Source organism: Callospermophilus lateralis, chromosome 3 (genome assembly GCF_048772815.1).
Source record: "Callospermophilus lateralis isolate mCalLat2 chromosome 3, mCalLat2.hap1, whole genome shotgun sequence".
NCBI lineage: Eukaryota > Metazoa > Chordata > Mammalia > Rodentia > Sciuridae > Callospermophilus > Callospermophilus lateralis.
Window position 1 is genome coordinate 37,098,198 of NC_135307.1, and position 26,869 is coordinate 37,125,066.

Consider the following 26,869-nt stretch of genomic DNA (forward strand, 5'->3'; position numbering starts at 1 on the left):
TCACTTCCTGTATTTTCCTGCTTTCATTCCTTATACTGTCATTTACTTCACATTCTAAACTCCTTCTCTAACATTCCTTTCACTGTGGTGTGCCGGATTCTGTTATGGGAGTATTTTGGTTTGTTTGGAACAATTTTCCATTGCTTTTTCATGTTTTTATGTGTCTATCCTTCTAGTAGTATGGATCTTAGGCTAGAGTTTCTACCCTGTGGACTTACAATGTCCCTGATACTTACCATTTCCTTACTTGCTGAGAAGCTAGCTGCCTGTCTGCTTTCTTGATTTCATGCCACGGAGCAGCCAGGAATGTGCTGGCCTCTATTCTGCCATTGTGAAAAACTCCCAGTTTGGAACATCTTGATCTCAATTCTCTCAAAAAGTATGTGTGTGTATGTTGTGTATGTGTGTGTGTGTGTGTGTATAATTTAATTTAATTCTACTATCTTTCCTATTTCCACATATCCTCCCCTTCCCTCCCTTCACTTCCCTCTACCTAGTCTAAGGTAACACTAGTCTTCTCTAGTGGCCCCCGCCTTATTGTGTATTAGTATCTGCATATTAGAGAAAACATTCGGCCTTTTTTGGGGGGGGGATTGGCTTCTTTCACTTAGCATGATATTCTCCAACTCCATTAATTTACTTACAAATGCCATAATTTCACTCTTCTTTAAAGCTGAGTTATATTCTATTGAGTATATAGACCACATTTTCTTTATCCATTCATCTATTGAGGGACACCTAGGTTGGTTCCATAGTTTAGCTATTGTGAATTGAGCTGCTATAAACATTGATGTGGTTGTATGACTGTTACTACAGCTGATTTTAAGTCCTTTGTGTATAAACTGAGGAGTAGGATAACTGATCAAATGGTGGTTCCATTCCAAGTTTTCTGAGGAATCTCCATAATGCTTTCCATTGTGGTTGCACCAATTTGCAGTCCCACCAGCAATGTATAAGTGTACCTTTTCTCCCACATCCTCACCAACATTTATTGTTGCCTGAATTCTTGATGAATACCATTCTGATTGGAGTGAGATGAAATCTTAGAGTAGTTTTGAGTTATATTTCTCTAATTTCTAGATGTGTTGAACACTTTTTCCTATATTTCTTGATCAATTTTACTTCTGCTTTTGTGAAGTGTCTGTTCTTTTTCTTAGCCCATTAATTGGGTAATTTGTTTTTTTTGGTGTTTTATTTTTTGAGTTTTTTATATATTCTAGAGATTAATGCTTTATCAGAGGTTCATGTAGTAGGAGTTTTCTCCCATTATATAGGCTCTCTCTTCAATTATTGATTGTTTACTTTGCTGAGAAGAAGCTTTTTAATTGGAATCCATTCCATTTATTATTTATTGATTTTACTTCTTATGCTTTAGGAGTATTGTTAAGGAAGTCAGATCCTAGGCCTACATAATGAAGATTGGATCTATTTTTTCTTCTATTAGGCATGGGTTTCTAGTGGAGTGGACTGAACTGGTTCAAATGGACACAATGGCAACTGACAGTACATCCTAACCCATCTCAACTCACACTGGTGAGAAGGGAAGCTGAATATTATATCAAACAGCTTCAATTTTAATCCAATTGGCAACCATAGAGCAACAGCCCTTGCCATATCAGCACATAGCTCAGGAAGAAACAGAAACAAAGATTGTTGGAAAGGGGCAGTGACCACCCAATATGGTCAACTATTTTGACCATCTCAGTGGAAATATTTCCTTCATTCCTTTTGGGATTATTATTTATTTATTTATAGTATGTCTCATGTGTTTGTGTGTGTGTGTGTGTGTGTGTGTATGTGTTTGCATGCATACATGTGAATTCTGGCTGATAGTGAGGAACATAAGTACATACACTTATTTTTTTTCTTTATTTTGAGTATTTTCAAATATAATTTTCTGTAATATTATCTTTTGAGGGTTTAGGATTTTCATTATATATTGGTTTGTATTATTTTCATGTCTTTGTTTCTCTTTCTCTCTTACTTTCTCCTGTTAATGGCCAAATTCTATTTTTCTCTCTCCCTCTCTCCTAATACCTTGCTGCTTCAATTTTTCCTCTTTGTCTTACATAAACATCACATGCTACATCTCTTCTGCATTCTCTCTGTTCACTTTTTGAAACTGGGCACTCACTCTAATTTCCCAATGTATTTTCTTTCCCCCAAAGTGTATTTTTACCATCTTTCAGAACTAATTGTCTTATATAACTCTGGCCACCTCCATTAGTGCTGATATAATCATTACTGCTGTGGATGATATAGTTGACACCTGCTGTTTTCTTTATAACAAAATAAAGTTTATGATTATTTTAACAGTTGACAACTGCTGAACCCCTCATCACTCCAACGTCATTCCAACAGTGATTCAGTTGAGGAAGAAATCATGAAAATAATCCCATTTATAGTAACTTCAAAAAATTAATCTAACTAAAAGCACATATAAGGAGGGAAAAGAGCCTGGCAATAAAAATTATAGAACACCAAAGCAAGGAATTGAAGATGACCTTAAAAGATGAAAAAACATGCCATCTTCAATAGACAGAATCAATATTATCAAAATGGCCAAAATACCAAGAGCAATATACAGATTCATTTCAATCATCATCAAAATATCAATAAAATTCTTCACAGTATTAGAAAAACAATTCTTAAATTCAGTTGGAAAAATCAGAGCTCCAGAATAGCCAAAGCAATACTACGCAATAAAAATGAAGCATGAGGTATCACAATACCTGATCTGTAATTAAATCCAAAACTGTAGTAAAAAAAACCAGCATGGTATTGGCATAAAATAGACATGAAGACCAATGGAGCAGAATAGAAGACCCAGAGAGATATTCACATACCCATAGCTGTCTGATATTTGACAAAGGCACCTAAAATGCCTCCTGGAGAAAAGACAATCTGTTAAAAATGGAACCTCTGTGTTGTGCAGAAGCTTTTCAGTTTGCTGGCATACCACCAGTTATTTTGTTCAACTATAGCTAAAAAGATAAAAAAATGGATACACTACAGCAATACAATCACCTCAAAGGTTATAGGAGCACAATGCAAAATAGCCAAATATTGGGATCAACACAAAACCTGTCTGTAGATGAATGGATTCAGAAATTCTGGTATATATATATTCAGTGGAGTTTGACTCAGCTATAACTGGATAGCTATCTGAAGAAAAATGAGATTAGATTTTCTCTCACACCATGCACAAAGCTCACATTGAAATGGATCAAAGACTAGGAATTAGACAAGAAACTGTACAACGGCTGGAAAAAAAAAACATAGGGTCAATACTTCAGCATGTAGGTGCTGGCATCAACTTCCTTAATAAGACCCCCAGTGAATAAGAAAAAAAATCAAGTTTCAAAGTGGAATGCCATTAGACTGAAAAGCTTCTGCACAGAGTAGGAAATAATTAAGAGTGTGAAGAGTGAGCTTACAGAATAGGAGAAAATCCTGGCTCACTAATTCTCCAATAGGAGATTAATATCCAGAATATAAAAAGAACTCAAAGCCTTAACACACAATGCTACCACCCCCACAACATATCTAATCAATAAATGGGCAAAAGAACAAAATGGAAGTTTCTCAAAAAAAGAAAAACAAATAGACAACAAATATATGAAAAAAATGTTCACCATTTTTAAACTCAGGGAAATCAAATCAAAACTATTCTATGATTTCATCTGACTCTAGTGAGGTTGGCAATGATCAAGAATATGAACAACAATAAATGTTGGCAAGGTTATGGGCAGAAAGGAACACTTGTATGTTGTTGGTGGCATGGCAGACCAGTACAACCACTCTGGAAAGCAGTATGGTGACTCCTCAAGAAACTAGGGATAGAACCCTATCCTAGGGATAGATCCAGCTATCCTGCTTCTTGCTATTTTTCCAAAGAAAAGAATAGATATACTGGGGCTGGGACTGTGGCTAGTGATCACCTAGTATGTGTGAGGCGCTGGGTTTGATCTTCAGCACCATATAAAAAAGATAAATAAATAAAGCAAAGGTATTGTGTTAAACTACAACTAAAAAAAGAAAAAAGAAAAAATGGATACACTATAGCGATACAATCACCTCAAAGGTTATAGCAGCACAATGCAAAATAGCCAAATATTGGGATCAACACAAATACCTGTCAGTAGATGAATGGATTGTGAAATTGTGGTATATATATTCAGTATAGTTTGACTCAGTCATAAAAAAGAATAAAATTATAGCCAGTAATGGATGGAAATGGAGAATATCATATTAAGTGGAAATAAGCCAAACCTTGAATCCAAATGTTGAATGTTTTCTCTCTTGTGCTGAAACTAGAGTAAAATTAAGGAAAGCAGAGGGAGGAATAGATATTATAAAGAACCAATCAAATATAATAAGCACAGCAATTATACCAATTAATAATTTGGTTAATTATACTAATTAATCAAATATAATCATTACTAATTAAATTTAATTAATTAAATTTTTTTGTTCATCAACAAAAGGAAATAAAATAGAATAGAAGAAAGCGAATGGGAGAGGAGAGAATGGGAAGAAAAATGTGAGAGTGACAGGGTTGGCATTATGAACCAAAATTGATTTTTCAGGTATGTGTGAGTTTGTCAGATGAACCCATATACTATGTATAAAGCTGCAATAAAATATATTAAAAAAAGATTAGAGGAAGCTTACATTTTTTTTAAGCATACCTAAACCTGCCTATCTTGGTTCAATTTTGGGTGTGGCCAGGTCTTAGTAATAACTAGGGTAACTTTTCATACTGGCCCAGGCTTAAAGTTAGACCCCAGACTTCAGAAAAAGATAGACTATGTTCTATGTTTGAGTTTCTGTACAAGCTCCTTTTCCATGCCATAGTTAAATCAAGATAGGCGTGTTCCACTCCAGTACTCCTCCCTAACTTCCTCCTGCCTCCTGGGAGGGATGCTCTTTTTTTAATATTTATTTTTTTGTTTTAGTGGACACAATATCTTTATTTTATTGTTATGTGGTGCTGAGGTTCAAACCTAGTGCCTCATGCATGCTAGGTGAGCACTCTACCACTGAGCCACAACCCCAACCCCAGGGGAGTACTCTTAAGCACTGACAAACTAGAAATCTCTATTTCCTCTAAACCTCATAAATAGCAGTTCTTAGGTCTGCTGTGATAATGTGCTCAAAAACTGTACCATATAACATCAGGACAATTCAAATGAGTTTTATTATCTTGACAAGCACATGCCTTTGATTTTTGTAAATTTTAAACTCAGATCCAGGCCTGGAAAGCCACAGAAGGAAAGTGACATGCAAATCAGATAAACCACATGGATTCCATGATGACTGCTGATTTGCAGGGATCCTGTTGCCTGGCACGAAGTATTTGCCCAGTGAGCATTGATGTATTGGTTGATGGCAGAATGCTGCTTCTGTCCTGCTACAGAGGCAGGCTTTCTCACATTGATAGACATTATAGTCCAGGGTACCAGTCAGTGAGTTCGGTCTAGAGGCCAGGCTTTCAGTGGTACCCAAAGGAAGAGCCTGCAAGGGATCAAGCTGCTGAGTGTGACCTGTCTTTGGCTCTGAGCTCAGGAGCAAGAATCCTCTGCATGGGAGGACTGACATGGCCTTGACCAGGTGAAAGCTCAGGACTAGAGTTCTGAGGACATTCCCTGCTTCCTGGTCCTTCATGAATAGGGCAGAAGGTGAGCTAGTGCTCAAGATCCATTAAGGATGAGAATCTTGGTGAACACAGATAGAAAGGGTTCCATGGAACCTGGACATGGGAGGTGGAGAGAAGCTGGCTCAGACTAAGATGGAAGATCATTTGGGATTGTGGGAGGATGGGGTGACGGGAGACCAGACACTGCACTGGGCTCTGGCCCCATGACAGGGCCATGACAGACACTTAAGGTGCATCTGGGGACACTGAATATTTTTCTTGAAAGTCTTCATGCTTCCAAGCTGCCAGGTGTGCTGATTTGGAGAGGGAGACCTGCATAAATCACATCTTTCCAAAAGGCTCCTACCCTTTTCCACCAGGTGGGAAATACAATTCCCTTTATAAATCTGGGGTCTTTTGTGTTTTAATAGTGGCTCACAAGCAAGGTAGGGTTAGGGTGTAGGGACAGAATGATGTAAGATGGCACTGTAGGAATGAGTTTTGTCTAGAGAAGGTCCTTTTTTTCCTGGGTAGCTTAAACTCAACCTGCTGCAGGGAGCTGGCATTGGGACAGGTCATTTGGAGCCAGTATCAAAAAACAGTGTGTTTTGTATTCTAGAGGTGGAAGGTGGAGTGTGCCTGAGGGGAAGCATGTAAGGAATCATAAATGTAAACAGATCCTGCTGGACATACAGTCAGCACCTTACAGAATGTTATGCTGGTGAAGAAAGGAGGAATCCATCATTTCAGTTGCAGAGATGAAAGTTTATTAAGCACCTGGCAGTCTCCCCTCTACTCCTCCACCCAGTGTACTTTGGGCCTTTGTACAAGAGAAGATGAAGATCAATTCTGGAGGCCTCTCAGTCTTGTGCCTGGAGTTTGAAGGATTTCATTGTTTTTTCAATCCAGAGCCTAAAGCTTGAGATTCTGGTGTAGACACTTGGAGGTGTTCCCTTCTTTCCCCCAAAGGACACAATGCCCTGGGCCACGTTTTTACACACAAGGGGGCCCCCAGAGTCTCCCTGTGGGTAGAGAAAACACCATTAGCTGGCCTCCTCCAATTCTCACACCTAGGCCTCTCCACTGGGGGTGGACACTTTGTTTGTGAATTCAGAAATAGGGCAGTCCTCATTCAGTCCGGGGGCGGGGGTCCTCAGACTGATCCTGACTACTCCTTCCAGTTGACTAAGGCCTCTCCTCCCCCAGTAAGTCTATTTCCATGAAGTGACCAATGACATTCAGTTTCCACTGACCCCAGGACCAGAGACTGAATTGGTGAAAGGCTGAGTACATAGGGGCATGAGTAGTTCCCTTTGCCCTGGTTCTCCTCAAACTCTGCTGTGCCCAAGGCAGGGAATGGTTAAAGCCGGGGACTCACCTTAAAAGAAGTCTTGTTCTCCTTTGGATTCCCCACACACATCTGGATGGTGGAGTTGTATGGTTCTTTGAAACGAGAGACACATTCCTTGTCCTTTTGGATTTCCAGCTGTACCTCATGCAGTTTTGTTGTGGATATGTTTTGGCCAATGCGTCCCCAACCGGCCACAGTGCACACCATCCCTGGTGTAACCTGGGATTTTCTTGAGGGTAATTTGAGGAGGCTCACCTCAGCAGTCAGCTTGGCCTTCTTTTCCAACTAAAGGCAGATAAAGGCAATTTTTTCAACAAATAGTCCACAAAACTCCAGACAGTAATGGGGTTGCCTTCTTCATGGCATTGGGACAAGTGAAGCCTTCCTTTTAGGAAGGATGGTTGGACAGAAGGACAGCAGATTTAATCCTCCAGGATTAAAGTGTGCAAGATCCATTGGAATGGCATTCCTCACCTGCAGTAACATGATGTCATTGGAATAGTTGCTGTTGTAATCTGGATGGGGGAAGACTTTTTTTACAGGGATGATCTGCTGGGACCTCTCTTTCTCTTTGATGTTGTGGGCCCCCAGGATGACAGTGATGGATCTGTTCCTAGAGCAGACAGGGAGGTAGAGTCACAGGGGATACAGCTCAGGATCCCTGAAGGAAATGGTTACTCAGGGCAGGGCAGGGTGGAGTTGGGAGGACGTGTAGGGGAACAGGACTCTGGGCTGAGTATCTCTGGCAGCCAGGGCTGGTGCAGTTCCTGGAGCAGATGGAGTGTGCTCAGTCATGCACAGAGCTCAGGTGTCTCCAGGTGAGACTCTGAATTTCTCACATGTACACTCTGGGCTCTTGGGAAAAACCTGCCTCCTTCCCATCCAGCTTTGATCCACGTTCTCCTTTTGTTTAACAAGCCACCTGCACTGACCTGCTCCTCTCTCCCCATAGCTTACCTGCCCTCCACAGAGTCTTGTCTTCAGGCCAAAAGGAGAGGATTTCTTGTGGGGTTTTCTTTAGATGTATGAACTCACCTTCTCCAGCAGTGGGCTGCTGTCAGGACAAAGTCCTCACGCACAAGGAAACCCCCACATCCTTTTGTTTTAATTGGAGTCTTGATCCGAAGAAATGCCATGTAGGGATGAGAATGGCGCACAGCTTCCCGGCCCCCGATGATTTTCCCTGAAAGAAAGGTTCTGTCCTGCCCTTGATGCTCATGGAGCCAAAGGCTGAAGAGAGGAGACTGGGATCAACTCCAGGGAGGGAAGGATTGAGTGTGGTGGTGTTACCATCTAGGGGTGCGGGGTTCATTGTCCTTGTTCATCAAAGAATTGAAGAAAAGGACACAGATATATGAAGCAAGCAGCAGGTTTATTGACAAAGGGACAGAGAGATGGCTCTGAAGAGAAATGCCCCAGTGCTCGTATCTGGTATGGGAGTTTTGGTTTGTACTTTTTATGGTCTCTGGAATTTCCTCCTGTCTTTATCATGTCCACTGTCCACCCTCTGCTCACTATTATTGATTGGTGTCTTCTCTGTCCTTGCTTCTGTTTTAGTTTTTCTACTGGATCCTCCTTTAGGAGCATGAATATAAAGTGTCTGATTGGGTGCCTGGCTTGTGTCCTCAAGCACTTTCATCAAGCAGGAAGTTGACCTCACCAAAGACCCTCTCCATGCTCCCTTGTTCTGACCCTGCCCCTGATCTCCTTGCTTGCCTGGCTCTTAAGCCCTAGAGGCAGGGTCTAAGTAGCCAGCAGCAACAAACATGGGGCCCTGAGTGTGCACCTGGCAGCATTCCTGGATTGAAGAGTGACCCACAAGACTCAGATACTCCCTCTGACCAAGAGCAGGGCAGTCCTTGCTCTGTAATTCCTGCTTCAGACGTCAATGTTGACTGACAGGATTTGAGTTTGGAACAAGCAGCAAAGTCCCTACAGATCCTGGTCAGTCCTTTCTCTGAAGTGTCCCAGTCTTCTTTCCCCTCTTGTTTCCCCCTTAGTTCCCACTGAGCTCCTACTGGGTTCTGCACATAAAGTCAGAATGTTGAGTTGTGGTTGATGTTTGTCTGCTGGAGCCAGACACCAAGTAGGTGCCCAGTAAAGATCGTGGCTGTGTGAGGGAATGGCTCCTGATTAGCCTGTGGCTGAGGTTTTGGAGGGCAGTGCTGGTGAGATTGTGAGCACCAGGGAAGATGGGGTCTGACAAAGCCATTGCACCCATCTGTAACTGAAAATGACCTGAGAGAACATGGGGCTGAGCCAAGGTACATGTAACTGTTAAGGGGACGAGAATGCCCATGACTCTGAGATCAAATGGGTCCTTGGCTGCATTCCTATGCAGTGTGAGAATGATAAAGTTTGGATAAGCAGGTGGACATTGAGGGTAGATATTAAAATATTTGGTTAAAAAATTAGTGGGCTTTACCTTGATTACAGAAGCCAGCTCCTTTCTATAAATTTCCCTTTCTTGGGGAATTAATTATTTATTCTTTCCTGTTGATAATTGTACTTTCATGTGTTCGTGAACGGACCTGCTTTCCAGATGGTAAAGGTAGGGCTGGGGAAGGGGAAGGTTCCCAGTGGCTCTCATGGAGACCAGCCTTCTGCCCTGCTCCTCCCCTGTGCTTCCATCCCCATGAGACCTGCTAGTCTTTGGGTGAGGTTTACCTTGCTGTTCAGAAAGTTGCTGGAGGTGCACCTGAACCGGGATGGTGGGGTGCAGCATCTGAGCAGGGCTGAGCTTGGGGTTGGGTCTCAGTTCTTAGGGATAGTCACTCACCTGCCTCTGCCCTTGGGCACAGAAGAAAGACCAACAGGAGCAGGAGTGGCTTCATCTTCCCAGAAAGGCCTCTCTGGTCAAAGAGGTTGTTGTGTCCTCCTGGTCTTTAAACCCCCAGTGTTCTCCTCTGGTGTGGTGGGGGCTTTTTCCTCTGAGATGATCTCACCCTTCCATCACTGCCTGATCAAAATCTGATGGTTGAGTAATAATTTGGCCAAGCCTGAGCACCCATCACTCTTGATTCAGTGCTGACCACAAAAGCAGAAAACTGGAACCTGTGGTCAGAAGTTAGGGTTGCTAGAAGTGTTACATTGGCCAGTAGTGGGTCCTGGGACTCAGGAATCTGCATATCATTGTGATAGATCCAGGAAAGTATTTATTTCTTGGGCTTTCATTGACTTTCAGGATGATCATTTGTTGAAACCTTTTCCTGGGTAAAAGTTGAATATATGGAGATGAGATTCTTTTGCTATCATAGAGGATACAAAAACGTTAGTAAATAGAGAAGATGGAGGGGCTGTGGTTAGAGGGATGGGCAGAGTGGGGTGGGAGCAATGCTGAAGATGGTGTGCCTCAGTTGCCCAAGAGCTCAGTGGTTCAAAACCACAATGACAGGGTGAAAGCCAGCAATAGGTTGGTCTCAGCTGTATTGTGACAGCAGGGAGCCTGGTAATTTTAAGAATTTTTTCTCTCCTGGGAGTTCTCTAAGAAGAAGTTTTAGGGTCCATGGCCAAGAAGGCTGGAAAGCCATTATGAGAAGGGGTCTTATGTGATTTCTGAGAAGCTGTTCAGAAGACTCTTACCTCAGATATCCTCCCTGGTAGGATTCTTCAGCTGATGCAGTGATTTTGACCTTAATTGCTGAAGAGTCTCAGTGGTTTTCTATCCTTGTGCTTTATTCGTCTTTTCTGACCTCACTTATTTTGAATCCTTTCTCCTGGAAGTCAGTCCCAATCACCCAGGTACCATAGGAATCCACTTATTTCTCAGAGATTGAAACCTCTAGGTCCACGAAGACCAAGATTGTGGAGATAGACGCAAAATTGCTTGAGTGTGAGCCATTACATGTGAGAGTCAAAGGGGCAACTCTTACCAGCACCCCTTTGTTTTTGGAACCATGTATTCTAGCTGTGGAGAAACACAAGCATACCTTTACTGCTGGCTTAAAGCACACACTACCTCCCAGAGTACAGCATCCCAATCTCACAGGTGGTGGTCTGTCATCTGTCCTTGTTATCTTCCATGAACTCTTTCACAATTTTCTCAGTCTAGCTGCTTCTGGGTGATATGGCACATGAACCTACTTCTGCACTTCTCTTATGGTGAAATATGTTTGTTGGTAAAAAGCAGTGTTGCGTGAGAGACAGTACACCAAAGAAGTCCTGTAAGTTCTGTAGCTGAGCCAAGACTGGTGCTGACAGCAGTATGGCGTTGGGCTGGGAAACAGAATAATACCAACACACAATCCCCAAACACGTGAGCAGACCTTGCATTCCATTGGTTCTGTGTCCTACTGGGACCAAGTTGCAGATCTTTCCTTGGCTGTGCTGGGATTTGACTTCCAGTGGGCCTGGAGGAAAGGAGGAAAGGGGAAGTGGGGAAGCATTTCCTATCTTAGAGTTTAACCCATTGAGTCCCAAGTTTTCAGTTCTGTGACTATTTCAACAAAAGCATCATGGGTGTATTAAAATAGGTTGTAAATAATAATCTAGAGCTTATATATGCTCTCTATATGTGCATGTGCATTTATATGTGTGTATTAGAATGCCCTAAGCATTTACTTGTGATTTTTCATGAAAGAATAGACTTGTAAAAACATAAAATCCATTTCAAAGTTACCATAATTGCTACATTTGTTGCTCAATTGTTTTTAATAGCTGTTCCATATTTTGGACATAATGGGTGAGACAATGGAAGATGTTCTCCTCAAATGGAGAGGATTGGGATTCTTTCTCAGACTAAGGAGAGGGGAAGGAATCAGCCAGTTTAAGGTTCTCATCTGCCTCGGATTCCACTCACTTGTGCCTCTGGGTGTTTTCTACTACTAGAGGAAGGTGCTGTGAAATCCTGTTACTGAGCAGCTGCAGGAGGGCGCAGAGACTTTCTCTCTAGGGAGGTTTCTGAGCAGAAAGCAGCTCATCTCATGCCTAGAGATGCTGGGAAGCCACCCCAGGCTGGGCGTTAGAAGACACTTAAGGAAGGTTCCTTTCTGCCATGGTGGTGAGGGGACCTGGGCTTGGTCCAGGTCTATCCCACCTTTTGTGACAACTTTGGTCAGTCATTACCCTTGGACATTCCTTTCTTCTTCCTCTTCCTGAGGAAGATGAAGGCTTACAACAATAGTTTTTAAAGTTATCAAAACCACAGAACCATTTCCTCAATGTAGATAAAACTCCTAAATTGGATATGTAGGCATAGGACCAAGTCACTTTTCTAAATACTATTTTTTGTTTGCTTTTCCTTCTGTGTTTTCTTTTTTTTTTCCAGTGCAGGAGCCTGTTCCTAGCATGTCTTAGATGCAGGAATTTTTTTCATCCCCAAATACGAGTTTGTGTGACATTCATTATATTATGCTCTTTCCTTATAGAAGGTCATTATGAGATTGTGTGGCAGCATGATTTGTACACAATGGGATGGAAAAGAGCATACTTTTGAGAGTTACATAACTGAAGAGAGATATTTTACTCCATGTCTAAAAAGAGTATAGTGTGGTGTGTGTTTGGGACAAAGGGGCATTAATCTAGAACTAGAACTTGTGCTGAACTTCCAGTGCCCCATTAATGGACAGACTCTGATACAGGGCTGCGGGGTTAGCCCCACATAGGCATACCTTTATTTAACAAAAAGTTAAACGCTGCATCTGTGACCTCCAAGACAAGAACTTCCCACCAAAGAGACTCCCAGGTGGCACTGGGGACATGGATGGGAGCAGTAACCATGATGGCCTGAATATTAGAGCCATGTTTCCATTTTCCCAGGCCCCAGGAGCCTCCCTGATTCATGTTGTTCTGTATGACAGGGGTAAAGTAATGACAGGGATTATGTTTCTGAGCAGTCCAACTGCATGTGTGTGTCTCCTTCAATGTCAATCTGTACACTAGCATTTATACTTGTTACTCTTGTTTTTAAAATTTGTTCTAATTAGTTACACATGACAATAGAATGTATTTTGACATACATGTATGGAGTATAACTTCTCATTCTTCTTGTTATACATGATGTAGAATTACATTAGTCATGTAATCATATATGAGCACTGTCTAGTGTGGGGGGCTGTGTGCGCTGAGTAACCAGCATTTTCTTTCCCTGATTTGTAGAGGCTCTGTTGGTCACTACTGTAGTGATCTGGACACACTCAAAGTGGCCCCAGATGGCTGCCCCAGATGGCTGCCCCGATCTTGGAAGTAGCAGAATGTGTCTTCATGCATAGGCGTGGCCTCTTACAGCCCCAGGGTTCGAATTACCTTACCTGTCCTTGTACCCTGCCTATCTAGACCTTTTTTGGATGGAATTTCGAAAAAATGAGGGTCCCTCCAATAAAAATTCACTTCCGAATGTGCTTGCTCTCTCTCGCCAGTCTCTCATGACATTCCTCACTTTCCCGTTTAGGGGGCCTTGAGGCCCAGAGTTGAGGAGCTGTCCTGAAGCTTGAATTAAAGGTAAAGTGTGTGTCTGTGTTTTATTTGGTATCCTAGGAATTTCACTCTAGTGACCTTTAGTTTAATTGCCCTTGCTAGTCAGGGATGGCAGTCTAGTAAAGTCTGATTCCTTCTACCATCTTTTCTATTCGCTTCCCACTTCTTTCACATCTTTCCCCCTTTTCTAATCCGAAGTACATATATTCCTCCTTGACCATAGCTGTCCCCACCCACTTTGTTTGTGAAATTAGCATCTGCATATCAAAGAAAATATTTGGCCTCTGATTTTTTGAGATTAGCTTATTTCTTTTACCACGATAACTTCCAGTTCCATCCATTACTGGTAAATGCCACAATTTTGTTCTTTTTTTATGGATGAGTAATATTCCATTGTGTTTATGTACTACAGATTCTTTATCCATTCACCTGTTGAAGGGCACCTAGATTGGTTCCATAGTTTAGCTATTGTAAATTGAGCTGCTATTAACATTGATGTGGCTGCATCGCTGGTGTATGCTGCTTTTCAGTCTTTTGTGTATAAACCAAGAAGTGGGAGAGCTGGGTCTCATAGTGGATTTATTCCAAGTTTTCTGAGATATCTCCATACTGCTTTCCATAGTGGTTGCACCAATTTGTAATCCCACCAAGAATGCATGAGTGTACCATTTTTCTCACATGCTTGCCAACACTTGTTATTGCTTGTATTCTTGATAATGGCTATTCTGACTGGAATGAGATGAAATCTTAGAGTAGTTTTGATTTGCATTTTTCTAATTTCTAGAGATGATGAAAATGTTTTCATATATTTGTTGATCAATTATAATATTTTTTTCTGTAAAGTGTTCAGTCCCTTAGCCCATTTATTGATTTTTTTTAAAATTTGTTTTGAGTTCTTTATATATCCTGGAGATTAGTGCTCATCTGAGGTATGTGTGGCAAAGATTTTTCTCCCTCCTTCCCAGCACCGTCACCCTTGGGGCCGGAAGGGGCTGCTCTCTGGTACACGAGAGAAGTCAACCAGGCAGGAGAGGGAGGTTGCTGGGCTTCCGGACTGATACTTACTCCCCATTCCGGCCCTCGGCCGCCTTGTCATGCTGCCCAAAGCGGAGATGGAAGCCCTGGGACTGGCTCGATTGCATGGGGAACAGGGGCAGATGCTGGAAAACATGCAAGTGTCTCAATTTAAAATGGTGAATTACTCCTCTGATGAAGATCTCCAAGAGCTTTGTCCTGTGTGTGGAGATAAAGTGACTGGGTACCATTGCAGGCTTCTCACTTGTGAGAGTTGCAAGGATTTTTAAGCGAACAGTCCAAAATAATAAAAGGTACATATGTATAGAAAACCAGAACTGCCAAATTGACAAAACACAGAGAAAACGTCCTTACTGTGGATTTCAAAAATGTCTAAGTGTTGGAATGAAGCTAGAAGCGGTAAGGGCCGTTCGAATGTGTGGAGGAAGGAATAAATTTGGACCAATGTACAAGAGAGACAGGGCCCTGAAGCAACAGAAAAAAGCCTTCATCCAAGCCAAAGGACTTCAACTGGAAGCCATGTCTCAGATGATCCAAGCGATGCCCTCTGACCTGACCATCTCTTCTGCCATTCAGAACATCCATTCTGACTCCAAAGGCCTACCTCTGAACCATGCTGCCTTGCCTCCTACAGACTATGACAGAAGTCCCTTTGTAACATCTCCCATTAGCATGACAATGCCACCTCATGGCACCCTGCAAGGTTACCAAGCATATCGCCACCTTTCTAGCCGGGCCATCAAGTCTGAGTACCCAGACCTGTACACCAGCTTACCTGAGTCAATAATGGGCTATTCCTCTATAGATAGTTACCAGACAAGCTCCCCAGCAAGCACTCTACATCTGATACTGGAAACTTTGAAGTGTGAGCCTGATGAGCCTCAAGTTCAAGCCCAAATCATGACCTATTTGCAGCAAGAGCAGGCTAACCGAAAGCAAGCATGAAAAGCTGAGCACATTTGGGCTGATGTGCAAAATGGCAGATCAAACCCTCTTCTCCATTGTTGAGTGGGCCAGGAGTAGTATCTTTTTCAGAGAATTTAAGATTGATGACTAAATGAAGCTGCTTCAGAATTGCTGGAGTAAGCTCTTAAACTTCAACCACATTAACCGACAAATGGTACATGGAAAGGAAGGATCCATTTTCCTGGTTACTGGGTAACAAGTGAACTATTCTACAATCGTATCACAAGCCGGGGCCACCCTCAACAACCTCATGAGTTATGCACAGGACCTAGTAGCAAAACTTCGCTCCCTACAGTTTGATCAGTGAGAGTTTGTGTGTCTGAAATTCTTGGTATTCTTTAGTTTGGATGTCAAAAACCTTGAGAACTTCCAGCTGGTAGAAGGTGTTCAGGAACAAGTCAACTCCGCCCTGCTGTACTACACCGTGTGCATCTACCCCCATCAAACAGAGAAGTTTGGGCAGCTACTTCTGCGACCACCTGAAATCTGGGAGATCAGCATGCAGGCTGAGGAATACCTCTACTATAAGCACCTGAACAGGATGTGCCCTACAATAACCTTCTCATAGAAATGTTGCATGCAAAAAGAGCCTAAGTTATCACACCTAGGAGTTCTGCTTCCTGAACACAAAGAGATTTGAGGGGTGGGGGAAAGAATAGGAAGAGGAAAAAAAATACTCTGAACTGCTCCAAGCAACACTAATTTAAAAACTTGGTTAAAGATACTGAATTTAAAAAGGCATACTAATCAAATACTTAATAGCAAATAAATGATGTATCAGGATATTTTTATTGCAAACTGTGAGTCAAAGGCTTCATGTCCCCAAAGGATTCATGTGAAAGACATTGTAACGGAGTGGATTGAACTCAAGATGGATTCCAAAACTATGTCAGAATAAAAATGGGCAGACCAATTCTTGTATATTTAAACTGATCTCCACTATGAAGAAATTTAGGAACTAATGTGTGTTATTAATTAGGCTTATACAGTGGGGAATTGAGCTTACAGAATTCCTCCCTGTTGAAGCTGAACTGAAACAATTCTCAAGAATGCATCAGCTGAACCTGCAACAGCCTCTCTCTCTTCCTTGGAAGGCCTCGCACCTTCTGCCCTGTGATCACCAAGTCTGTACAAAGGGATCTATGCTCAGCCACGCCCAGTAGTAGCTCTACTAAATCATGAATTCCAAATGTCTGTGTCTTAGACCTGCAAATGGCTAATAAGAACAGTCTATAAATATGTCAGCTTGCCATTTTAAATATGTTCTCAAGTTTGTTTTGTCACGTGTTCATGTTTTTAAAAAGAGCAGGCAGTATCCCTCTTCTATCTTATATAAGCATTCATGAATATTAAGGGAAATGACAACAATTTTTTTAAAGCAAATGCTCCATAGCTAAAGCAAGTTAGATCTTATTTCTGCTACTGAAATTTGCTGAAATTTCACATTTGCTGAAATGTGGCTTTGGCATTGTTGGACTTCATAAGAATTTCTGACTGAAAGGCTTGTTAAGCCACATCCATCCTTTTAATCATAAAGGTTTATAGTTCATTAAAAAAATTCAGCATTAATCTTTTGCTGGAATGTCAAATAGTCACAGTCCAAAGTAGTTGAAAATAAAAACTGAAGTATGTCAAGCTATGGAAAATGAAAAGGAAGGAGAAGCTGATAGATTGATTGACACAAGGTTCATTCTAGTTGCCACTGAGCATTCCCTGTCTTGAGATGGGAATGGTAATTTTTGTATCCAGCCTGGAAAAATACTACAGTCATTTAAACCTTCCCCAAAGGGGAAAGGAAGAGAGTGATACTGACCTTTCTAAGTCAGACCAAAGTCTGCTGTAGAACAAATATTGGAGGACAAAGAATTGCAAACAAATTCTCCAAACAATGCTGTCAGTAATATTAACATGTGATGCCTCAAAGTCTTGCCTTATTGCACAATTCTGAAAGTAACTGTGCAGATGTGGATCAACTTTAAAATACAGTATTAATACTTTAAAGTCAGATAAAATATAGTGTTTACATTCTTTAGGTCCTTTAGGTTGGGGGGATCATGATATTGCAGGATAACAGAAATAGTAATTTCTTTAATGTTATTTTTCTGATTCCTAACTATTTTTAACAGTACTTAATTATTGTATGTTGTGAGACACTAAAATCAAAAATGGGAATCTCATTTAGACTTTAACTTTTTTGAGATTATTGGCAGCACAATCACTTGTAGAAACTGTAAAAAAAGTATCTCCTAGTCTTTTAATTTTTTTTCATAAATGTTTCTGGCTTTTGAATAGTTTATATTATATATCGTAGTTTCAACTGTAGACAATCATGATGCTAATTTATTGTTCTTGGTTTCACCTTTGTATAAGATATAGCCAAGACTAAAGAAACCAAATACATGTGTTTACTGTAGCATGTCTTCAAGTTAGTGGGATATAGTTCAGGGACATAGAAGGGTCTTAATGAATTAAAATCATCCACTTGATTAAATGTCTGTAAATCTTTCTAATTCTCACTATAATTATTTAATATCTATTATAAATTATGTGATCTGTAACTTCCTCTGTTTTCAAGTAAATTTAACAAGGTGGAATCTTACCCGGTTTTCCTTTCAAGCATTGTAAGTCATATACCAAAGATATTAGTTATTACTTCAACATGTAAAAAGATAATTATTTTATTACTTTTATTAATCACTTCTAATGCCCACCCACCCAAACGGTACAGGCTAGCAAAGACCAGCCTTGACTTGTGCCATGTCTGTCACCTGTGTTATCTTCATGGCTCAAAGAGCAGTGAAGAATCGCTGGTCAGAGCTCACAGCCAAAGCACCCCAGAGCTCGGCAGCATCACTGCTACCCCCATTAAAAACCAAGTCAATTAGAAGACACATGGAGGGGAACAGTGATGTGGACAGTCAAGAAGTCAGTTCCATCCCATGTGTGTGACATGAGCAGAGGTGATCATGAGATCAGGAGAGCTGTAAGGAGGGTCTTTAACATTACAAAAATGTCAAATACAGCCAGGAGCAGTGGTGCACGCCTGTAATCCCAGTGGCTTAGGAGGCTGAGGCAAGAGGATTGCAAGTTCAAAGTCAGCCTCAGCCACTTAGCAAGGCCCTAAACAACTCAAAGAGACCCTATCTCTAAATAAAATACAAAATAGGGCTGGGGATGTGGCTCAGTGGTCCAGTGCCCTTGAGTTTAATCCACATTCAAAAGTACATAAAAAAGGTAATACACTATGATGAAGTGGGTTTCATTGCAGGGTGCAAGGTTGGTTCAACATATGAAAATCAATAAATGTAATTCACCACTTAAACATTAAGACAAGAGTGACATGATCATCTGAATAGATGCCAAAAAGGCCTTTGATAAAATCCAACACCCATTCATGTTAAAAGTGATGGAGAAACTAGGAGTAGAAGGAACTTACCTCAAATCATAAAGGCCATATAAAAATATATGAAAACTGTGCAACATCTGTAACAATCAGGGAAATCAAATGAAAACTATGCTACAGTTTTAGTGCATTTTGGATTTGGAGAGAAGCCCAAAGCCAACATCATCCTCATGTTGAATGGAGAAAAACTAAAAGCATTTTCTCTGAAATTAGGAACAAGGCAAATTTATCTACTCTACCACTCCTATTTTATATAACACTTGAAACATTAGCCATGATGATCAGACATGAAAAAGAAATTAAAGGATAGAATTAGGAAAGAAAGAAGTTGAAGTATCTCTGTTTGCCTACAATATGATCCTATATCTAGAAGACTCAAAATACTGACAAGAAGATTTCTAGAGCATAGAAATGAATTTAGCAATGTAGCAGGATACAAGTTCAACACCCATAAATCATTAGCTTTCCTATACTCCAACAGTGATTCCGTTGAGGAAGAAATCATGAAAATAATCCCATTCATAATAACTTCAAAAAATTAATCTATCTAAGTAGGGAAAGAGCTTGGCACACAAATTATAGAACACCAAAGAAAGGAATTGAAGGTGCCCTTAAAAGATGAAAAAACATGCCATCTTCAATAGACAGAATCGATATTATCAAAATGGCCAAAATACCAAAAGCAATATACAGATGCATTTCAATCCTCATCAAAATATTAATGACATTCTTCACAGAATTAGAAAAACAATTCTTAAATTTAACTGGAAGAATCAGAGACCCAGAATAGCCAAAGCAATACTAAGCAAGAAAAGTGAAGCATGAGACCTCACAATACCTGATCTGTAATTACATCTAAAACAGTAGTAACAAAACCAGCATGGTATAAGCATCAAAACAGACATGAAGACAAATGGAACAGAATAGAAGACCCAGAGAGATATTCACATATCCATAGCTGTCTGATATTGACAAAGGCACCTCTTGGAGAGAAGACAGCCTGTTAAAATAAATGGTGCTGGGGCAACTGGATAGCTATCTGTAGAAAAATGAAATTAGATTTTCTCTCACACCATGCACAAAGCTCAGATTGAAATGGATTAAAGACTAGGAATTAGACCAGAAACTGTATAACTGCTGGAAGAAAACATAGGTTCAATACTCCAGCAGGTAGTTGCTGGCACCAACTTCCTTAATGAGACCCCCAGTGAATAAGAAAACAAACAAACAAACAAAAAACAAACACCAAGTTTCAATAAGCGGGATGCCATCAAACTGAAAAGTTTCTGTACAGCATAGGAAATGATTAAGAGTGTGAATAGTTTGCTCACAGAACAGGAGAAAATTCTGGCCTGCTAATCCTCCAATAGGGGATTAATATTTAGAATATACAAAGAACTCAAAGCCTTAACACAAAACACCCCCACCCCCACAACATAGCCAATTAATAAATGAACAAAAGAACAAAACAGAAGTTTCTCAAAAAAAAGAAAAAAGAAAGAAAGAAAAGAAAGAAATTAACACAAATGGACAAGATATATATGAAAAAATGTTCTGGGCTGGGATTGTGGCTCAGCAGTAGAGCGCTCGCCTAGCACGGGCAGAACCCAGGTTCGATCCTCAGCACCACATACAAATAAAAGCATTGTGTTGTGTCCATCTACACCTAAAAAAAAGGGTTCACCATTTGTAGATTCAGGGGAATCAAATCAAAACTGTCCTATGATTTCATCTAACTCTAGTCAGATTGGCAACGATCAAGAATATGAATAATAATAAATGTTGGCAATATTGTGGGCAGTAAAGGTACACTTGTATATTGTTGGTGGCATGGCAGACCAGTACAAGCACTCTAGAAAGCAGTATGGTAACCTCAAGGAACTAGGGATAGAACCACCATATGATCCAGCTATCTCACTTCTTGCTATTTTCCCAAAGGAAAGATGGACATACTATAGCAATACGACCACCTCAATGGTTATAGCAGCACAATGCACAAAAGCCAAATTATGGGATCAACCCAGGTGCCTGTTAGTAGATGAATGGATTAAGAAATTGTGGTATATATTTATTCAGTGAAATTTGACTCATCCATAAAAAGAATGACATTATGGCCAGTAAATGGATGGAAATGGAGAATATCATGCTTATAAGCCAAACTCTGAAATCCATATGTTGAATGTTTCCTGTCATATGCCAAAAACTAGAGTAACATTAAGGAAAGTGGAGGGAAGAATAAATATTACAAATAATCAAGCAAATATAATTAATTATACCAATTAATAATCTGGTTAATTATGCTGATTATAATTAATTAGTAGATATACTAAAGGAAGTCAAGTAGAACAAATGAAGGAGAATGGGAGTGGAGTAGTTAGATGGGAGGGAAAAGCTGGGAGTGAAAAAGTTGGCATTATGAACTGAAATTGATTTTCAGGTATGTGTGAGTTTTTCAGATGAACCCACATACTATGTATAAAGCTGCAATAAAATATATTAAAAAAAGATTAGAGGAAGGTTACATTTTTTTAAGCACACGTAAGCCTGCCTATCTTGGTTCAATTGTGGGTGTGGCCAGGCCTTAGTAATAACTAGGGTAACTTTTCACACTGGCCCAGGCTTAAAGTCAGACCCCAGACTTCAGGAAAATGTGGAATATGTTTAAAGTCTGAGTTTCTGTACAAGGGCCTTTTTCATGCCATAAAGTTAAATCAGGACCCTGATCACACTCTAGTCCTCCTCACCATCTTCCTTGAGCCTTATGGGAGGCTCTTAAACACTGACAGGTAGACTGGCACACTGACAGGACTAGAAAGTCTCTATTTCCTCTAAACCCCATAATCAGCAGTTCTTAGGTCTGCTGTGATAATGCTCTCAAAAGTGTACCATGTAACACCAAGACAATTCAAATGAGTTTTATTATCTTGACAAGATGACTCTGATTCTTGTGGACTTAAAACCCAGATCCAGATGAGAAAAGCCACTCAAGCAAAGTGACATGCAAATCAGATAAACCACATGGATTCCATGATGACTGCTGTTTTGCAGGGACCCTACTGCCTGGCACACAGTATTTGCCCAATGGGCATTGCTGTATTGGTCGATGGCAGAATGTTGCTTCCTTCCTGCCACAGAGGCAGGCAGTCTCACATAGATGGGCATTTTGGTCCAGGGTACCAATCAGTGAATTCTGTCCCAGAGGCCAGGCTGTCAGTGGTGCCCAAATGGAAGAACCTGCAAGAGTTCAGGCTGTTGAGTGTGACCTGTCTTTGTTGGGATCTGAGCTCAGGAGCAAAACTCTACATGAGGAGGACTGACCCAAGGATGTGGGCTTGACCCAAGTGAAAGCTCTGGACTAGGGTTTTGAGGTCATTCCCTGCTTCCTGGTCCTTCATGAATGGGGCATAAGATAAGCTAGGGCTCAAGATCCATCAAGGAACACAGGATAGAAAGTTTGCTTCCATCCTCACAGGTTTCCAGGGAACCTGGACATGGGAGGTGGAGAGAAGCTGGCTCAGACTAAGATGGAAGAGCATTTGGGGTTGTGGGAGGATGGGCTGACGGGAGACCAGACACTGCACTGGCTCTGGCCCTAAGACAGGGCCGTGACAGCCACTTAAGAAGTATTTGAGGGCACTGAAAATTCTTCCTGAAAGTCTTCATGCTTCCAAGCTGCCAGTTGTGCTGATTTGGTGAGGGTGCCCTGCATGAACCACACCTTTCCAAAAGCCACATATCCATTTCCACTAGGTGGGAAATATAATTCCCTTTACAAACCTGGGGTCTTTTGTGTTTTAATAGTGGCCCACAAGCAAGGTAGGGTTAGAGTGTAGGGACAGAATGATGTAAGATGGCACTGTAGGAATGTCTAGAGAGGGTCCTTATTCCTTCGGAGCTACTATCAACAAAGCATGGTTTCATATTCTAGAGGTGGAAGGTGGAGTGTGCCTGAGGGGAAGCATGTAAGGAATCATAAATGTAAACAGATCCTGCTGGACATGCAATCAGAACCTTACAAAATGTTATGCTGGTGAAGAAAGGAGGAATCTAGCACTTCTGTTCTAGAGATGAAAGTTTATTAAGTACCTGGCAGTGTCCCCTCTACTCCTCTACCCAGTGTACTTTGGGCCTTTGTTCAAGAGAAGATGAATTCAGGAGGCTTCTCAGTCTTGTCCCTGGAGTTTGAAGGATTTCATTGTTTTTTCAATCCAGCGCCGAAAGCTTGAGATCCTGGTGTAGATACTTGGAGGTGTCCCTTTCTTTTTCCCAAAGGACACAATGCCCTGGGCCACCTTTTTACACACTAGAGGACCCCCAGAGTCTCCCTGTGGGTAGAGAGATCAACCCTGAGCTGGCTTGCTCCAATTCTCACACCATCCCCTCCCCATAGGTGGTTGGAACTGTTAGAGGGTTGTGTTTGTGAATTCACAAACAGGGCAGTCCTTGTTCCCTCATTCAGTCCGGGGGGCTCCAGCCTGACCCTGACTATTCCCTCCAGTTGACTGATGCCTCTCTTTCTCCAGTAAGTCTCTGTCTATGAAGTGACCAATGGGTATCTAGTCTCCACTGACCCTCAGGACCAGAGACTGAATTGATGAAAAGCAATTTGAGGAGAAACAGGGGCATGAGTATTTCCTTTTGCCTTGTTTCTCCTCAAACTCTCCTGTGCCCAAGGCAGGAAATAGCCAAAGCAGGTGAACTCACCTGAAAAGAATTCTTCTTCTCTTTTGGGTTCCCCACACAAATCTGGATGGTGGAGTTGTATGGTTTTGTGTAACGAGAGAGACATTCCTTGTCTTTTTGGATTTCAAGCTGTACCTCATGCAGTTTTGTTGTGGATATGTTTTGGCCAGTGTATCCCCAACCAGCCAGAGTGCACACCATCCCTGGTGTAACCTGGGAATTTCCTGAGGGTAACTTGAGGAGGCTCACTTCAGCAGTCAGCTTGGCCTTCTTTTTCAACTAAAGGCAGATAAAAGAAATTCAGATGAACCAACAGCCCACAAAACTCCAGTCATGGGATTGCCTTCTTCATGGCACTGGGACAAGTGAAGGCTTCATTTTAGGAAGGAGGATTGGACAGAAGGACAGCAGATTTAATTCTCTAGGATTGAAGTGTGCAAGACCCATTGGAATGGCATTCCTCACCTGCAGTAACATGATGTCATTGGAATAGTTGCTGTTGTAATCTGGGTGGGGGAAGACTTTTTTTACAGGGATGATCTGCTGGGACCTCTCTTTCTCTTTGATGTCGTGGGCCCCCAGGATGACAGTGATGGATCTGTTCCTAGAGCAGACAGGGAGGTAGAGTCACAGGGGATACAGCTCAGGATCCCTGAAGGAAAATGGATACTCAGGGCAGGGCAGGGTGGAGTTGGGAGGACGTGTAGGGGAACAGGACTCTGGGCTGAGTATCTCTGGCAGCCAGGGCTGGTGCAGTTCCTGGAGCAGATGGAGTGTGCTCAGTCATGCACAGAGCTCAGGTGTCTCCAGGTGAGACTCTGAAACTCTCACATGTACACTCTGGGCTCTTGGGAAAAACCTGCCTCCTTCCCATCCAGCCTTGATCCACGTTCTCCTTTTGTATAACAAGCCACCTGCACTGACCTGCTCCTCTCTCCCCATAGCTTACCTGCCCTCCACAGAGTCTTGTCTTCAGGCCCAAAGGAGAGGATTCCTTGTGGGGTTTTCTTTAGATGTATGAACTCACCTTTTCCAGCAGTGGGCTGCTGTCAGGACAAAGTCCTCACGCACAAGGAAACCCCCACATCGTTTTGTTTTAGTTGGAGTCTTGATCCGAAGAAATGCCATGTAGGGATGAGAATGGCGCACAGCTTCCCGGCCCCCGATGATTTTCCCTGAAAGAAAGGTTCTGTCCTGCCCTTGGTGCTCATGGAGCCAAAGGCTGAAGAGAGGAGACTGGGATCAACTCCAGGGAGGGAAGGATTGAGTGTGGTGGTGTTACCACCTAGAGGTGCGGGGTTCTTTGTCCTTGTTCAGCAAAGAATTGAGGAATAGGACATAGAGAAAGCAAGCAAGCAGCAGGTTTATTGCCAAAGGGACAGAAAAATGGTTCTGAATAGAAGGGTCCCCAGAACTGATATTGAGTGGGGGAAGTTTTGGTTTGTTCTTTTTTATGGTCTCTGGAATTTCCTCCTTTCTTTATCTTATCCCTGTTCACCCTCTACTCACTATTATTGATTGGTGTCTGTCTGTGCATACTTCTGTTTTACTTATTCTATTGGGTCCCCCACTTAGGAGCACAAACAGAGAAGTCTCTGTCTGATTGGGTCCCTGGCTTGTGTCCTCAAGCACTTTCATCAAGCAGGAAGTTGACCTCACCAAAGACCCTCTCCATGCTCCTTTGTTCTGGCCCTGCCCCTGGTCTCCTCACTTGCCGTGTAGTCCTGGCTGCTCAAGCCCTGATACATGTCCCTAGGGGCAGGGTATAAGTAACCAGCAGCAGCAAACATGGGCCCTGAGTGTTTGCCTGGCAGCATTCCTGGATTGAAGAGTGACCCACAAGACTCAGATACTCCCTCTGATGAAGAGCAGGGCAGTCCTTGCTCTGTAATTCCTGCTTCAGGATTTGACTGACAGGATTTGAGTTGACTGACAGGATTTGAGTTTGGAACAAGCAGCAAAGTCCCTAAAGATCCTGGTCAGTCCTTTGTCTGAAGTGTCCCAGTCTTCTTTCCCCTCTTGTTTCCTTCTTAGTTCTCACTGAGCTCCTGCTGGTTTTGCACATAAAGTCAGGATGCTGAGTCGTGTTTGATGTTTGTCTGCTGGAGCCAGACACCAAGTAGGTGTCCAGTAAAGGTCTTGGATGTATGAAGGAATGGCTCCTGATTAGCCTGTGGCTGAGGGCTAGAGGGGAATGCTAGTGAGATTGTAAGCATCAGGGATGATGGGGTCTGGCAAAGCCATTGCACCCACTTGTACCGAAAAAAAGACCTAAAAGAAACTGAGGCTGAACCAAGGCACATGTAATTGTTAAGGAGACAAAGATGCCAAGGATTCTGAGATCAGATGGGTTCCAGGTTTTTTCCTGTGCACCTTGAGAATAACAAACTTTGTAGAAGCAGATGGACATTGTTAGAATATTACTGGGCTTTACCTTGATCACAGAAGCCAGCCCTTTTCTCTAAGCTGCCCTTATTCATTCTTTCCTGTTTGTAAATATACTTTCAAATGTCTTTGTGATAGGATCTGCTTTCCAGATGGAAAGGGTAGAGCTAGGGAAGGGATAATTGCCAATTGGCTCTCATGGAGACCAGCCTTCTAACCTGCTCCTCCCTTGTGCTTCCATCCCCATGAGACCCGCCAGTCTTTGGGTGAGGTTTACCTTGCTGTTCAGAAAGTTGCTGGAGGTGCACCTGAGTCAGGATGGTGGGGTGCAGCATCTGAGCAGGGCTGAGCTTGGGGTTGGGCTTCAGTTGTTGGGGATAGTCACTCACCTGCCTCTGCCCTTGGGCACAGAAGAAAGACCAACAGGAGCAGGAGTAGCTTCATCTTCCCAGGAAGGCCTCTCTGGTCAAAGAGGTAGGCACGTCCTCCTGGTTTTTAAAGTCCCAGTGTTCTCTTCTGGTGTGGTGGGGGCTTTTTCCTCTGAGATGATCTCAGCCTTCCATCACTGTCTGATCAAGATCTGCTGGTTGAGTAATAATTTGGCCAAGCCTAACCACCCATCACTCTTGATTCAGTGCTGACCACAAAAGCAGAAAACTGGAACCTGTGGTCAGAAGTTAGGGTTGCTAGAAGTATTACATTGGCCAGTAGTGGGTCCTGGGACTCAGGAATCTGCATATCATTGTGATGGATCCAGGAAAGTATTTATTTCCTTGGCTTTCATTGACCTTCAGGATGATCATTTGTTGAAACCCTTTCCTGTGTAAGAGTTGGATATATGGAGATGAGCCTCTTTGGCTATGTCAGAGGATACAAAAACGTTAGTAAATAGAGAAGATGGAGGGGCTGTGGTTAGAAGGATGGGCTGAATGGGTTGGGAGCAATGCTGAAGATAGTGTGCCTCAGTTGCCCAAGAGCTTAGTGATTCAAAACC

The 26,869-nt window shown here is 42.0% G+C and overlaps 2 protein-coding genes and 1 pseudogene across 2 annotated transcripts; 1 reads left to right on the forward strand and 2 right to left on the reverse strand.

Moving 5' to 3' along the window:
- Nucleotides 1–6,498: 6,498 nt before the first annotated feature.
- LOC143394613 (granzyme B-like) lies at nucleotides 6,499–9,862 on the reverse strand. Its single transcript, XM_076849307.2, has 5 exons — nucleotides 9,769–9,862; nucleotides 8,025–8,172; nucleotides 7,464–7,596; nucleotides 7,017–7,274; nucleotides 6,499–6,660 (listed from the first exon to the last, which is right to left on the reverse strand). Exons 1-5 carry the CDS (start codon nucleotides 9,821–9,823, stop codon nucleotides 6,499–6,501), a joined length of 756 nt encoding a protein of 251 aa, XP_076705422.1. The 5' UTR covers nucleotides 9,824–9,862.
- Nucleotides 9,863–14,416: 4,554 nt separating this feature from the next.
- Nucleotides 14,417–15,998, forward strand: LOC143393759 (nuclear receptor subfamily 5 group A member 2 pseudogene; annotated as a pseudogene).
- A 6,972-nt stretch (nucleotides 15,999–22,970) lies between these two features.
- Nucleotides 22,971–26,319, reverse strand: LOC143394614 (duodenase-1-like). Its single transcript, XM_076849308.1, has 5 exons — nucleotides 26,265–26,319; nucleotides 24,518–24,665; nucleotides 23,956–24,094; nucleotides 23,512–23,769; nucleotides 22,971–23,132 (listed from the first exon to the last, which is right to left on the reverse strand). Exons 1-5 carry the CDS (start codon nucleotides 26,317–26,319, stop codon nucleotides 22,971–22,973), a joined length of 762 nt encoding a protein of 253 aa, XP_076705423.1.
- Nucleotides 26,320–26,869: the final 550 nt, after the last annotated feature.

Coding starts and splice junctions, on each gene's coding strand:
- LOC143394614 (XM_076849308.1), bottom strand. CDS start 26,319: ATGAAGCTACTCCTGCTCCTGTTGGTCTTTCTTCTGTGCCCAAGGGCA. Junction 23,770..23,955: donor ATGACATCATGTTACTGCAG/GTGAGGAATGCC, acceptor ATCTGCCTTTAG/TTGAAAAAGAAGGCCAAGCT. Junction 23,133..23,511: donor AGAAGAAGAATTCTTTTCAG/GTGAGTTCACCT, acceptor CTCTACCCACAG/GGAGACTCTGGGGGTCCTCT.
- LOC143394613 (XM_076849307.2), bottom strand. CDS start 9,823: ATGAAGCCACTCCTGCTCCTGTTGGTCTTTCTTCTGTGCCCAAGGGCA. Junction 8,173..9,768: donor GTGCCCAAGGGCAGAGGCAG/GTGAGTGACTAT, acceptor CCTTTCTTTCAG/GGAAAATCATCGGGGGCCGG. Junction 6,661..7,016: donor AGAACAAGACTTCTTTTAAG/GTGAGTCCCCGG, acceptor CTCTACCCACAG/GGAGACTCTGGGGGCCCCCT.